At 37.1% G+C, this 15,443-nt stretch overlaps 1 protein-coding gene and 1 long non-coding RNA gene across 2 annotated transcripts in view; one reads left to right on the top strand and one right to left on the bottom strand.

Moving 5' to 3' along the window:
- The window catches only part of LOC137254059 (uncharacterized), a 323,781-nt gene that overhangs the window by 63,466 nt on the left and 244,872 nt on the right, over positions 1–15,443 (top strand). The gene's annotated exons all lie outside the window — the stretch shown is intronic.
- The window catches only part of LOC137252700 (uncharacterized), a 177,184-nt gene continuing 168,535 nt past the window's right edge, over positions 6,795–15,443 (bottom strand). Inside the window, exon 5 of the mRNA XM_067788746.1 lies at positions 6,795–6,912. Coding sequence (XP_067644847.1) covers positions 6,795–6,912 — 118 coding nt within the window. The remainder of the gene's footprint in view (positions 6,913–15,443) is intronic.

Raw genomic sequence — 15,443 nt, forward strand, 5'->3', positions numbered from 1 at the left:
TTATTGAACATTGTATACCTTATACTAAAAATATGCTAGCTTTTGCTGCAGACGGAACCAATAACATGACCGGCTCGAAGCATTCGGTCGCCCGAATTTTTGAAAAAGAAATTCCTAACTTAATTACTTTTAAATGTATATGTCATTCTTTGGCACTTTGTTCTTCTTATGCCTGCTTAAAGCTACCCAGCAGCAAGCAGCATTGCCATATATTTTTTTTTTTCCAAGTCGTCAGACGCCGCCCAAAAAATGGTCAAAAATCGTCATATCTATGGCAACAACCAATAACAACCAAAGTTGAGTTGGGACGAAGTTGGGTTATTGCTAGGGGACGTACGATTGTATTCACCGGAAACCGAAATGAGATCACCGGATTTCATTCAATAATATTAGCTTTAAAAGCGCTTTTCCGAAAACTCTCTTTGATTGTTATTTTTTGTTGCCACATACAACATATAAAATCGTTTTTAATTCATTTCATTTTATTTTATAAATAACAAAAACGTATTAAAGGATAAATTTTGTATTATATAAAAAAGGTACTTGTTTTCAGTAATTTTAACAATTATTTTTCTTTTGTGTTTTTTTTTTTTTTTGAGCTCGAATCGAACCTCTCCTATATCATTTTAGTTTCTTAGTTATACATATTCGCGCTCATTTTTTTAGCAAATTGATTTGCGGTTCAATATATTAGGAACAGTTATTCAATTTTAAATAATCTTGGGCTAGCAATATTCCCTTTAATGTATCAGTTTCCAGACGGTTTCGGATCTTTATTTTGTTTAAATTTATTTAAAAAAAATTTTTTTCTACATTCCCCGAGGAGTGTGGCAAGCACGTAAATTAGAAAAAAGCGTATGTAGAGTCAGCTCTTTTGATAGTAGAAATAGTTTTCCAAAAAAACTTCTGGAGGAACCTTAGAAATATGTCTTATAATAATATATAAATATGTCTTAAATTCTAAAAACTTTAATTCCCTATATTCGCTATCAATATCCTGCACAATTTTCTGATCGATTGTTGCAAGACAATATGCAAAGAATCGGTTTTTTCCAGCAACTTCTTTGGGATCCATGAAACTTAAGTTTTGTAGAACAACATTGTTAAAATCAAAGCGCTTTCTAATTTGATCACACATTTCAATATAAAAAATAATAAAATTTTGTTTAGATTTGCCTTCTCCTTGCTCGGAAATATTAGAGGCGATAAGCTTATCCATCGCAAAAAAACTCCTATATATCTGATCACTTTGCAATATATTTGAATTTTTTTTTATAATCTATAATTTCTATGTTGTATAATGTAATATCTTCTGGATTTTAAAAATTATACAATATACTTAGGCTGGGTGCGAGTTGACCTAACTTTCTACCTAAACAGAGAAAAAACTTAAATCACTGGAAACTGTCGGTAAGGCAGTGGAAAATAAAAATTTAGAGTTGGTTTGCTAAAATGAGCATTTGTGGCCATAAATTAAAACAGGGTATATTTGCTATTCCCGACGCGTTTCGACGTTACCTTACGTCTTCTTCTTTGGGGATATTAATATTCACATTAATAATTATTTATTTTAGGTACTAATATAATTTTTGCACAACATTATTAACATAGTAAAATCAATCAATGATTTGATCAATGATCAATCAATGATTTTACTATGTTAATAATGTTGTGCAAAAATTATATTAGTACCTAAAATAAATATCTATTAATGTGAATATTAATATCCCCAAAGAAGAAGACGTAAGGTAACGTCGAAACGCGTCGGGAATAACAAATATACCCTGTTTTAATTTATGGCCACAAATGCTCATTTTAGCAAACCAAATATTTATAAATTGGCCCAAACAACATAATAAAAATTTAGAATTTTTGGAGCATACTTTTCAACCTAAATTCAAATGTCAAATTTCAAAAACAAAAATATTGGGTTTTCAGTATTGTGTATGCAAATAAATGGCTCTTGTTCATTCAATATAAGTAAATGATAGATCATAGAGCTATGATTCTTGCAGCGATGAAGGTCCGATCGATTGGCCTAAAGAAGTTATTGGAGGCGTACCAACATCACAGTATTGAATTCGAGATTGTGGAGAAGGTCATTGTGCACGTGCTCCACTATGTCCGAAAAAAAGCCTCATAAAACGGAGCCAATGCATTTTCTTGAATTACTATCTTGGGATAGGTACTTACCGCGGACCCTAATTGACCTCTGTTCTCTAATTAAGCGTGAAAAGGCATCAAAAATACCAAATTTCACGTATTGTTATTATTTTCTTAGCAGAAATAAACAATTTAGGTTTTCAAATCAACTCGGACAGTTTTGAGAGCTTTTTCCTAAATTATTGCAGTGCTGGAAAGTTCCAGCGGAATATTAGATTAGGTACCTAAAATTTAGGCGAACCCGCACCCAGCCTTAAATAAAGTATTTTTATTTCTGAATACATATTATATACTTGAAGCCCCTCACTCTGGAAAATTTTATTAACTTTATTAATATTTTGAAGGATATGCTTCAGAATGTGTTTTTTATACAGTGGGAGTTTGTGGGGCCCCTATGTCAACACCGATTGACTGAGTGCTACGCAAGCATTGGTAAGAAACCGCTGTATGGGAGAAAATCTCAAAACGTTAAGCAACGGATAAAATCCTGTATATCAAAGTAATCTACCTACCTACATTACGTTTGCCTTCAATTGGAATGTCAAGTTTTGTTTACACTGCAGATGTGGACACTTTGATTACGAAAATGATTAATGATGTAAAAAATGTTTGCGTAATTATCGACGTATTCATATAAAAAATTATTTTTGTTCTTTTGACAAAAGTGTAATCAAGATTGTCTTGTTTGAATTCACTCAAGGAACTTTCACATAAAGTTGATTTCAATGTGTGCTAGCAATTATTCTAGAAACCGTTTTTTTTTTTTTTTTGTATTAATAATTTTTACGATATTCATAGCAGATTTCTCTTTAAGTTTAATCATTCATATGTATTTTATACTCAGCTGAGCAGAGCTCACAGAGTATATTAATTTTATTAATTTTGTTAACAAAATTGTACCCCGTAACGGCATAAACTAATCAAGATAGATATAGACTTCTATATGTCAAAATGATATGGGCGAAAAAAATATTCATTTATCCATGCCCGTTCGTCCGTCCGTAAACACGATAACTTGAGCAAATTTTGAGGTAACTGAATGAAATTTGGTATGTAAGTTCCTGGGCACTCATCTCAGATCGCTATTTAAAATGAACGAAATCGTACTATAACCACGCCCACTTTTTCTATATCGAAAATTTCGAAAAACCGAAAAAGTGCGATAATTCATTACCAAAAACGGAAAAAGCGATGAAACTTGGTAGGTGGGTTGACCTTATGACGCAGAATAGAAAACAGTAAAATTTTAGACAATGGGCGTGGGACTGTCCACTTTTAAAAGAAGGTAATTTAAAAGTTTTGCAAGCTGTATTCTGGCAGCTGAGTATGTAATGATCACACCCGAACTTACTTTTTATTCCTATACCATTTATGGAGATGTAACTGAGATTGAATTGACAAGCGAACAAATGACAGTTATTCCATATAGCTTTAAACTAAAAGGTAATTGAACCTGAAACTATTCAACCAAATATAGTAATTATAATAATAACATATAATAGATACTTAGTAGACAGGTATTCACCTAAATAGATAAATAGGCATTCAAGTGTAATTGCCAAAAAATTCCAAGCTGTGAGTGCGCAATGAGTTGACACAATTTTTTTAATAATTTTTCAAAGAATTTTTTTGACTGAGTTGCTTTTGTTTGTATCACCATACATAACTTTTATTTGCTTTTACTACCCAAGTAGTTCAGGCTTCAGCAAATATATAGTGAAGCAAACAGCTATTGTACAAAAATAGTAGCAATTGTTTCATAGATTGAGATCAAGGCTTCGAACATTGTCACTTCGAACTTAGCACTATAAAAACTTCTTTGATTCAAAAGGTATTGCTTTGTGTAGATATATTTCAGTATATCAGGGAGAAAACGGTACCTAATTGAAGTCGTCGGCTTCTTATTGATTTTGTTGTTGTTCTTGTAGCAATGCATCGCCCTATCCATTAGCTGGGACCACTCACTAATTGTCATCAATATTCTCTAACGGGAGTCCGAGGAAAATTGCAGTTTCAACAGGATTGGACCAAAGAGATAAGGGTGTTAGAGGCGTTGTTGGTTCCACATTACAATTGAAAAGATGGTTGTTGGTGTTATGCGGGCCCGTTAGAAGCAGGACATACATTACGTATGTCAGGATTGTTTCTGAATAAACGAGAGTTTAACTCATTACAGCATCCATATCAAAGTCGAGCTAGAGTGACGGTCGTCGCCCTGCTTTCCTCAAAAGCAGGTCTTGTCTTTAAGTCCTTGGTTCAACGGCATATACCTGGCCTAGTAGTGCGACGCATTTTTGTGGATATCTCTTATAGCCTTTTCATGCTCCTCTTCGTGACACGGTTCAATTATTATTTGTGGGGAGTCTGTTCTTCTTAATGTGTAGATGATGTTCTTTTCGATAACAAATCGATTGCGGTAACGAATAGATTACTCGTCTGTTTCATTCTCTTTGCATTCGCCTTTTCGTTGTGCAGCACACTGAAAGCAAATAAATATCTTTTCACGATCAAATCGATCTTTTTAATTGCAAACTACTAACAAATCGATTACTTTGCGACAACAAATAGATAACTCACCGATAACTCATGTTGTTGTTGTTGATGTAGTGATAAGGACACCCCTCGAAGGCCTTGGGGTGTGTTATCACTGTTGATGGTCCCTTGCCGGATGTAGATCCGGTATGACCACATGAAACCTTCAAAGCCATGCCGCCCTTCCACCCCTTACATCCATCAGGAGTTTGGGGTCGCCAGAACCTCGCTGTTAATGAAACAGGATTCGCCACGCGTAAGTGAGGTTGACAATTGGGTTGAAGAAGCTATATATTGCGCTGGTAACCCCTTAAGGGGGTTGCGCTACACAACGCCTTGAATCGATTTGGTATTTTAGTCGCCTCTTACGACAGGCATACCTACCGCGTATATATTCTAAGCCCCCTAACCCGCTGGGGGCACCGATAACTCATCGATATAGACGGTAGCCTGCTGATGATTAAGCTGCACATTTTCAGAACTTTTTTTATTACTCTGCTTTATACATTTTTTTACCATCTACATATTCATAGCAATACATATCATGGCTATAAGCTTAGTCGTCCTGCATTCCTATTTGCCACCACGACCAGCACCGGTCTTACCACGGACATCAGCACCCATATTAAAATCGAATCCACCACCTGCACCAGCTTCACCACTAGCTTCACCACCAGCATATCCACCAGTTCCATGTGCAGCACGACGTGTACGACCACTAGGGTCACCGCCTTTTTGGAGCGACATTTGCGTAGACGGACTAGCGTTCGTTGATTGCTGAAAAAAAGTATAAATGTATGTTATTAAATGAGTAGTGTAATGTCATGGAAACAAAAGTTCGGACATATTTTGACTGTTTTTCAGCTTATCGAATTTTCAAATTTTTTGAATTATAAACAACTTTTAAAATTTCTTACCAACATCAGCACCAAAACCCCGCAAATCAAAGCGACCAAAAATAGAGTACGCATATTTTCTTTTAACAACTTGAGCTTGATTCTCCAACTTCTGTAAAGTCAATAATACTTTTAGTTTGCTGCACCCACATTTTATAGTCTGGATGTTGCATTAAAATTTCACATAGCTGTTGATTTTATCTGAATGTAATACATGCAATTTCGCAAAGTTACTGATTTGTGCAGCCAAATGAATTGAAAACATTTTAAGATTATGATAAAAGTACAATGATGAAGTGGATCAATGAGTAAACAAACAATAATATAACAAATTTTATAACGGATTAATGCACCCGATATTAATTATAATAATACCTTGAATTTTAATTTGAAAATTAAATTAAATTTGTTTTTCTACAAATGAAATGATGTCATCTGTCAAGTAATTAATTTAAATTTTTTATATCCAAAACTCTGTTAAGATTATTTTCGACACACTTTTTCCATAGGTAGATGATGCAGAAAAGACAGCGGACAGCACTTGCATTGCCTCCACAATCAGGCAGCGGGTAGTACCGGGCTTGGTGACCGATACACAGATCGAATGGGCGGTGAAGACTTTCTCTAATGCCAAATCACAGGACCAATAGCATATTTCCTGCCATTCTAGAAATTTCGAGTAGAGCGATCGTTGAATGTGTTAAAATAATATTCGATGGCTGCATAAGATTGAGTCAAAGGTGGATACTCGGGTTTTACACACGGGCAAAAAACTTAAGGCCAGAAAAAAGTACAATGACATTAATCTTGTCCCTTTGACTATCCGATCTAACGATTTTAAAAATCAAGAAAGTTTATAGTAAGTTTTTGCAGAACTTCGAAACGTAAAAAACGTTGATTTTTTCACTTTTTCAAGCGATACCCTTGATTTTTTTTTTTTTTGAATTTTTTCGATGGGCATGTTTTTTTGTGAGCACAGCTACAATTTTACTTTTATCACTTCATACCCGTTTGCTAATTTTTTCTCTACACCACAGTAATATACCATCAATTGCCTCATCTTGAAATATGGGGCAAATATACGAAATTTCCGATAAAAATTGGCAATCGTCAAAAAGTGTAGACATTTTTTTTTAACCAGGTTTTATTTAAAAGTAAATGAAAAGAAACACAAATATGGTACAAAAATAAAAAAATTTTTTTCTACACTTTTTGACGATTGCCAATTTTTGTCGGAAATTTCGTATATTTGCCCCATGTACAAACATCAATAACATTCCTTGCCTGAATATTCCAAGGTGAGGCAATTGATGGTATACTACTGTGGTGTAGAGAAAAAATTAACAAACGGGTATGAAATATTTGACGGTTACCCGGTTTCATATTTTTGCCGATATCTCTAAAGCCGGATTTCGGTTATCAACAAAATTTTACCAAATTTTATCAGGATGTACATATCTAGGTGGGGTATACATAGATATGTATATATATTGATAAAATTTCAACACATCGGTTAAGAAGTGTTTAAATGGGATTCAAGGGGCTGTGTAGCGCAACATATAGCTTCTCCAACCCAAGTGTCAACCTCACCTTCGAGCGGCGAATCCCGTTTCACTAACAGACGAGGCTCTGGCGACCCCAAGCTCCTCGTGGATCTTGGGGGTGTAGAGGTAGGGATGGCCTGAAGGTTTAATTTGGCCATATAAGTCGTTTCCGAGATGGTCTTATGGTGCGAGATGGATTAATGGTGCTGTGTTACCGGAGCGTACCGGATCTGTATTCGGCAAAGGACCATCACATCGTTAACACTCTCCAAAGCCTTCGGGGAGTAACCTTATCGCTAAAACAACAACAACAACAAGTGTTTAAATAAGTAAAAAAAATTTTAAAGTTTTCTGGGTTTATATTTTTATCAATATCCCCAAAACCGGATCTCGGGTATTAAAACTTTCTTACCTAAACATACTTCGTTCACATATTTATATGTTTTTAAAGTTTCAAAAGAATCGGTAGAAAGGTGTTAAAATAAATGTGTTGCAAACTTTGCAGTAAAAAAAAATTGGCGGTTTTATATTTTTACCGATATCTACAAAACCGGGTCTCGTGTATCAACAGAAGTGTTGGAATAAATGTATATTTAACATTGCGACCTCAATTTATATATATTTTGCTCGATCTTTTGACTATATCTTTTTGAGGCATTGTGTAAGGCGAGTAATGGCGATGCACTATAGCTCCAATTTACCCCTCAATGTTCCTAACAAAAAGATATTTGCGTGATACCATGTTTCAAAAAAAAAATTTGTTCCCAAAAAAAAACCAAAGTTTGGCGGATTTCCCCATATGTATCCCAAAGACTATAGACCCATTAGCTTAACATAATTTCTGCTCAAAAGCTTTGAGAGGCTGATAAATGTGCTTATTAAGTTCAACATCGATGGAAAACTGTTCCCCACAACACAACATGCGTGCACCAAATGCAAGTCTGTAGACAAGGCACTGCATAGGATGATAAGGAGTACGCCTTAGGAGTCTTCCTAGACATTGCCGTGACCTTCAGCAATATTTCTAAATAAGCGATCACAGTTTGTCTTAATTACATTGCGGTAGATATATCCAGCCCTAACTGATGTATCGGTTTAATTTATTAACCGTCCTGTGCATAGATGGGAACCCGGGTACGTTTTGCATATTCAAAAGCCATTTTTAAATAATCTACAAATAGAAACGAGTTAAAATTTTGTGGCATCGTATGGGAATAAGTCTTCTACAAAAAGGAGAGATAATTTTTTCAAATATAATTTCATAAAGATGATTTTTTTAATACATTAGTTTTTTATTACTAGTTCTCATGGCTGGGATACCCAGGTACCACTAGTAGTGGTCCCTATATAATACCTATATAATCCAGAAATGTTTACCATATAATCCTGCAAAAAATGTTCTCTAACACATTTTCAAATATACCTCAAAATGGAGTCTTAACTAATACCAAAATGATCATGACTTTCTGAAAATAGTACCGAAATAATGTGGAATAAGTGCCAAATTATTCCCGAAATAATAGCGAAATTAATTCAATAAAGCAATGCCGATGTGATCTCAAAATAGTATCGGAATGATCCAAGTGGTGAAACAAAAAAGACTCGAAATGATCGCAGAACTAATCGCGAACAATCCAGAAAAGATCATGAGGTGATCTTCGAAATAGTAACTGTATGACTCCAAGAATAAACGGTTGAGACGAAGTATGAGTCAATGGTCAGTTTAAATTATGTTAATTAGAAAATAGCAGGCAAGCGATTAACCATCCCCAAAATCTATTTCGGTCGCTAAATAACCATTTCGAAATAATCTGTTAGAAAAATTACACTAAATAATCTCAGTGGTATTGAGAAAAATTTTAAAATAAAAAAATAATCACTGAGAAGTACCAGAAAATTTTAAAAATAAACATATCTCACATGTCTTTGTTATTTAATATCGGTTGTTATCTGTCATAAGCCGATTAGTTTTTTCTGGTTAATCCTTAAATGCAATCTCTGATTTAAATACGTAAAGCTCAACCTTCAGTGCTTTAAGCAGGCATGCTTAACGAACGAAACGATATCATTTCGTTACGATAATCAACGCTAATAAACGAAACGAAGTCATGATATCGTTTCGTTCGTTAAGCATGCCTGGCTTTAAGTATAAGTTTGGACACCGACTGTCACGCTGTGCATCCGATTAGGACCAGTTCGTAGGTAGTCACTAAACCTGTAGTGCGAAACTGTAATTTTGTGTGACTCTCGCGCATTGTTTTTGCTGGGTGGTAAAATTTAGATCTACTTCTTCATCACTGTTGTTGTTTTAGCAGTGCTTCGCCCCACCTAATAGTTGCGACCGATCACAAATTGTCATCAATATCCTCTAATGGGAGTCCAAGGAAACTTGCTGTTTCAACCGGGGTGGACCATAATGAAAGGGGTGTTAGAGGCGTTGGTTCCACATTACAATAAAAGAGATGGTTGGTGTCATGTGGGGACACATTGCAAGCGGGGCATACATTCTGTATGTCGGGGTTGGTTCTGGATAGGTAAGAGTTTAACCTGTTACAGTATCCAGAACGAAGTTGAGTTGAAGTGACCCACTTTTCCCTGGGGAGTATGCGTTCCTCTTCCGCAAGTTTTGGGTACTGTTCTTTGAGTACTGGATTCACCAGGCAATTCCTGGCATAAAGGTCCGACGCCTGTTTGTGGAGTTCACCAAGGACCTGCTTATGTTTTTTTGACGGCTGAGTTCTCAGCTGCCGTATTTCCTCATAATGCTTACGGAGATGACTCATTAAGCCCCTAGGCGGTGTTGGCTCATCAATCAGATGTCTGCTGGGATGCCCAGGTTTCTGGTTATTCGACAGGAACTGTTGGGTTAGCATCTCATTTCTCTCCCTGATGGGGAGTATTCTCGCCTCATTATGTAGATGGTGTTCTCGGGACGTAAGAAGACAGCCCGTGGCGGTTCTGTGAGCAGTAATTTGGCAGGCCTGTAGCTTCTTATTTTTAGGCTTGGCGATATAGGGGACGCGTAGCATGCAATCGGCTGGCCTATTGCTTTGTATGCGGTAATGAGCGTTACTTTGTCTTTTCCCCAAGTACTGCCAGCAAGGGATTTGACGATTATGTCACGGCTCTGGATTTTCGGCACAATTGCGGCTACATGCTCACCAAAATGTAGATCCTGATCAAACGTCACACCCAAGATATGGAGTGTAGGACAGTCGGTAGCGTAGTGCCATCGACGTGGATGTTCAAAATGGTCGACATTTTCGACGTCCATGTTGTAAATGACGAGGACTATTCGCGAGGCGAAAAATCTGGAGTGATCAGGGAGGTAGCCGTTTATTCTGTTGCAAAGCACATCGATCTGTGGACCTGGGCCAGTGGCCATTATAGTGCAGTCATCGGCGTAGGAAACGATAGTATCTCCTTATGGTGGCGAAGGTAACTTAGATATGTAGAAATTAAACAAAAGTGGGGATAGGACACTACCCTGTGGCACTCCTTGTTTAATTCTTCTTGGCTTTGATGTTTCATTTCTAAATTGCACCGATGCCTGCGGACCACCCAGATAATTTGCGGTTAATATTTTAAGACATGGGGGAAGGGTAGACTGGACTGTACTGTACGGGAAACGGTCAAAATTCTAAAATCAAAATTCTGAAGTCAAAATTCCGGAATCAAAATTCTGGGTCGACAAAATTCTAGAAGTCAAAATTCCGGAATCATGGCATGGCGTAGCCGTTGTTGGATCAGCTAAGGCCGCCTACGGAGAAGGGTGTACTACGCAGAATTACTGTGCATGGCGCAGCAGGTGTTGGATCGGCTCTTTCCAGAATATTGATTTCCATAATATTGATATCCGGTGTTTCGACTTCCGGAATTATGAATGCAGAATTTCCAAAAACGCAGAATTTTGACCCCAACCCGTACTGTACTGCTCTATGGGGGCGGGTTTGATTTAAACCGCAATTTACTGGGTGCTGATGGCATTTATCGCGGTGGTGGGGCTAAGGAGTTTTCTGAGGCCATGCTGATGACAGGCTAGCTGCAAATTTTCTTTGAAGTAGGAGAGCAAAATGGCCTCAAGCGTCTTAGCTACTGGCGATAGGAGAGATATCGGTCGATATGACTCTTCTATGTTAGCTGGTGTCCCAGGCTTTAGTAGCGGGATCACCTTGGCATTTTTACATTTTTCGGGTTGACAAAGGTGGAAAGAGACAGGTTGAAGACATGTGCTAAATATTTGAAACCCTCTTTCCCTTTAAGCATCGGCATGGCTATGCCGTCTGGGCCCACTGCTTTGACGCTTGGTGACGCGCTGAATTTATGTTTATGTGCGTGTCTGTTGGCCCTGCGTCTATCTTTGTCGAACGTAGAATGCATTATATATTATCGGCAGAAAGCGCTCGCGCATTTTTTCGCATCCGACAGCACTTTATCGCCAAAGGCGATGGAAACTTTGTCATTGTGCCTAGACGGATTCGATAGGGACTTTACGGTGGACCAAAGTTTACCTACACCGACAGAGAGGTTACAACCGCTTAGGTACTCCTCCCATTTCGCCCGCTTGTGTTCATCCACAAGCAGTCTGATGCGTTGGTTTATATCCCTTATTTGGGGGTCACTGGGATCGAGCAGTCTTATAAGGTCACGTTTTCTCGCTAAATTTGTGGCCTCCACCGGGAAGTGAGCCGAAAAAGTGAAACGAGCCCAGGCGGATTCAATGAACTTGCGTAACCTTGGCGGGGATAGGGAGGGCAGCAAAGCGGTTGTGTGTAAAAAGGATTTGTATTCGTCCCACTTTCCTTTTTTAAAGTTTATGAAAGTGCGTTTTTCTGTGACGATGAAGTCGGCGGTACGCTCGAGCGAAATAAGTATAGGCAGGTGTAGGATGCCAATGTTATCATCGGCTGCCAGTTGACGCAGTTTACGATTTCTGCGCTCGCAATTGAAATATACGGCGAACTGTGACAGCTTCCTACCATACGTGTGGGGGCGTCTCCGTTTATTGTGCAGAACGTCGATTCTTCTATTTGATCCGCCAGCATCTCACCCCTATTAGCCGCCCGCAAGTTTGAATGCCATAGATCGTGATGGGTATTGAAATCACCTAAGTAAATGCGATTATTGCCAGTGAGTAAGTTCGTCATTACTAGTTAGTTGTTATTAAAAAAATATCAATGTTTGATTACTATATAGTACCTGGGCGACCGAGCTTTGATCGGCAACGTTTCGTTGTTCTGACAAAGTTTCTCGAGTATCTTCATGCGCTGAATTATTAATTTCAAACATTTTTTTAGTTATACACTATGAAAGTCTCACAATTTTATTACGTTCCAAAAACTTGTAAATTTCACGAATGACAACTATGAGTTAGTTTAATTAATTATCAACTTACTTCCCTAACCGCCATCTGTTGGTAAGTAGTTATATGGTTAGATGTCGTTTTCAATGGTAGCAAATTACCACGGTGAGATATCTTTTTGCTATGGTGAGAAATCTTTCTAATAGTAATCTGTGAGAAATTGCAATTATTAATTTCATATTTGCCAAAAATATGCATTTAAATATATTTTGCTGGAATTTGCCACGGTGCCTTGATATTGCATTTCAATTTTATTAGCGTGTGTGAAATTAAGAAAATTAAGTCGAATCATGTGTAAGATTGTAATGCGGAGTAAAATATCTTTCGTTTGATACCCATATCGGCATATCTCATGCACTTTTTTTTTATTTCGAACCCTAAATTGCAACTCTACTAAAGAATGTCCCTATTGTAAGGCGGAGTGAAATATCTTTCGTTTGATACCCATATCCGTATATCTCATGCAATTTATTTTTAATTTCGAATAGTTGGCAACCCTAAAACGCAACCCTACTCAAAAATGTCCCTATTGTAATGCGGCGTGAAATACCTTTCGTTTGATACCCATATCGGCATATCTCATGCAATTTTTTTTAATTTCGAATCGGTGGCAACCCTACTTAAATGTCCCTATTGTAATGCTGAGTGAAATACCTTTCGTTTACTACCCATATCGGCATATCTCATGCAAATTTTTTTACTTCGAATAGGTGGCAACCCTAAACGGCAACCCTGCTCAAAAATGTTCCTATTCCAATGCGGAGTGAAATACCTTTCGTTTGATACACATATCGGCATATCTCATGCAATTTTTTTTAATATCGAATAGGTGGCAACCCTAAATGGCAACCCTACTCAAAAATGTCCCTATTGTAATGCGTAGTGAAATACCTTTCATTTGATACCCATATTGGCATATCTCATGCAATTTTTTTTTAAATTTCGAATAGGTGGCAACCCTAAATGGCAACCCTGCTCAAAAATGTCCCTATTGTAATGCGTAGTCAAATACCTTTCGTTTGATACCTATATTGGCATATCTCATGCAATTTTTTTTCGAATAGGTGGCAACCATAAATGGCAACCCTACTCAAAAGTATTCCTATTGCAATGCGGAGTGAAATACCGTTCGTTTGATACCCATATCGGCATATCTCATGCAATTTTTTTCGAAAGGGTGGCAACCTTGTGAAACATTCTGAGTGCCAACATCTAGGTAGAAAGTCTTTGATACATTATGTCTGTGCCAAATTTCATTTAAATCGGTTGGACCGTTCCCGAGATCGTTCGGCTATCCAAACAAACAAGAATTGATCGTTTAAAGTTATAAGATACTAGGTAAAGCCCGCGGGTTTTACCCCACCTTTCTATAAAAATGTGCAAGCTATGCGTAAGTGGCCATGGGTGGGTTAAACATGAGTTGGTAAGACTGAATTCTGCTACAGCTAATGACTGTTGTTGTATGATATAATCACACTTGTAACAGGACTCCCCTCGCGTAGGAGAGGTTGACAATTGAGATGCAGAAGCTCTGAAGCTATAAAGGTTTGTATTGCGCTCATCAATCACTTGATTCGCAGCTAATGATCGTCCTTGAGCTTCATTGATAGGGATAGGGAATTTGATGCATTTAAAATTGAGAAGACAAATCTATAGATATCAATGGAATCCTTGGTTTTAAACTTGTTTGTTTTCTAAATTTTCCGATAAAATGAATTGCTTCAATGACATTCGTAAAAGTTTTGTGATGAAAAGCCTTGTCCCACTACATAAGCATGGAGAATCGAAATAACGAAGCATAAATATTATGATATTATGGGCCCTTTTTTAAGGATCAATCGATGAGGAGAAATTTCTGATGGCTCAAAAGAGCTAATAAACTCAATCGGATATGCACAGCTTGGGACTCTTCCACGACTGTGTTAATAGAGTGATAAGTTGTCTTGGTTCTAGTGATATTAACATCCTCATTTTAAGGTGCCTAAAATGCGTTTTCTCAAAGCCATTTATAGTTTGTAAAGATAGATTCAATATTTGTAAAAAACATTAGTTATTAAAGCTTCAGGTGATGTCATAATTTCTCCAAGAAAAGAAATCAAATCTGCTAGCAAATAAATAGGAATTTTTCCATAATTAATTCCAAGACGTTGTTTAGCAAAAGCTGCTGCTGAAGTGTTTTCGCCAAAATGCCCTCTCATATTTCTAAAGAGAGTAAATTTTCGTACGTAAAGCTGTCTATAGGCGAAAAAGCACGTATTTACTTCAACTGTGGCTGTTCCAGCAAGTAACAGCACCACCATTGGGATGATCCTTACACCTTAATTTCTTAAGGGTTCAGTCTAAAACTTGCAGCGACTGTTTATAGGTCATGGTGCACAAATCGCTCACCCTCACTTTGGCCTGACCGTTTGCTTATGTTGTACATCGGGTTATCAGATGTTTGCAAACAGTGGTCATTTAAATGCGGAGTTGTACGTCCACCGCACAAAGGGTATCCGCGGTATCTGAGAAAGCAACTGCCATAGCGATTTATCTTTTTGCTTTTACATCAGTTAATCAAATTAAACAGAAACTTTTTGTTTGTCGGTTCCTCCCGGCGTATCCAAAAATACCAACTCTAAAGATAACATAAAAGAATACTAAAGGAATAACAGCCAAAACCCAACTCTGGAATCAAACTTTACGTGTTGAAATAAGCTAAGTTTTTAAGGCAGCCATAGTTCTGAAAGTCCCATTTGTCTTGTTTACGTATTGAAATAACCTAAGTTTGAAATAACCTAAGTTGTTTTGTTTTGTTTTTTTTTTTTTTTTTCAATTCCATATATTACTGGTGCTCTTAGGACTTAACGTCATATAGCTCCTTACCAATTTTCATTATCCTACCATTACTACATCCATAGATATGTAGTATGATAAACTCCATTTATATGGGAGGTGCCACACCCC

Source organism: Eurosta solidaginis, chromosome 5, assembly GCF_040869045.1.
Source record: "Eurosta solidaginis isolate ZX-2024a chromosome 5, ASM4086904v1, whole genome shotgun sequence".
Taxonomy (NCBI): Eukaryota; Metazoa; Arthropoda; class Insecta; order Diptera; family Tephritidae; genus Eurosta; species Eurosta solidaginis.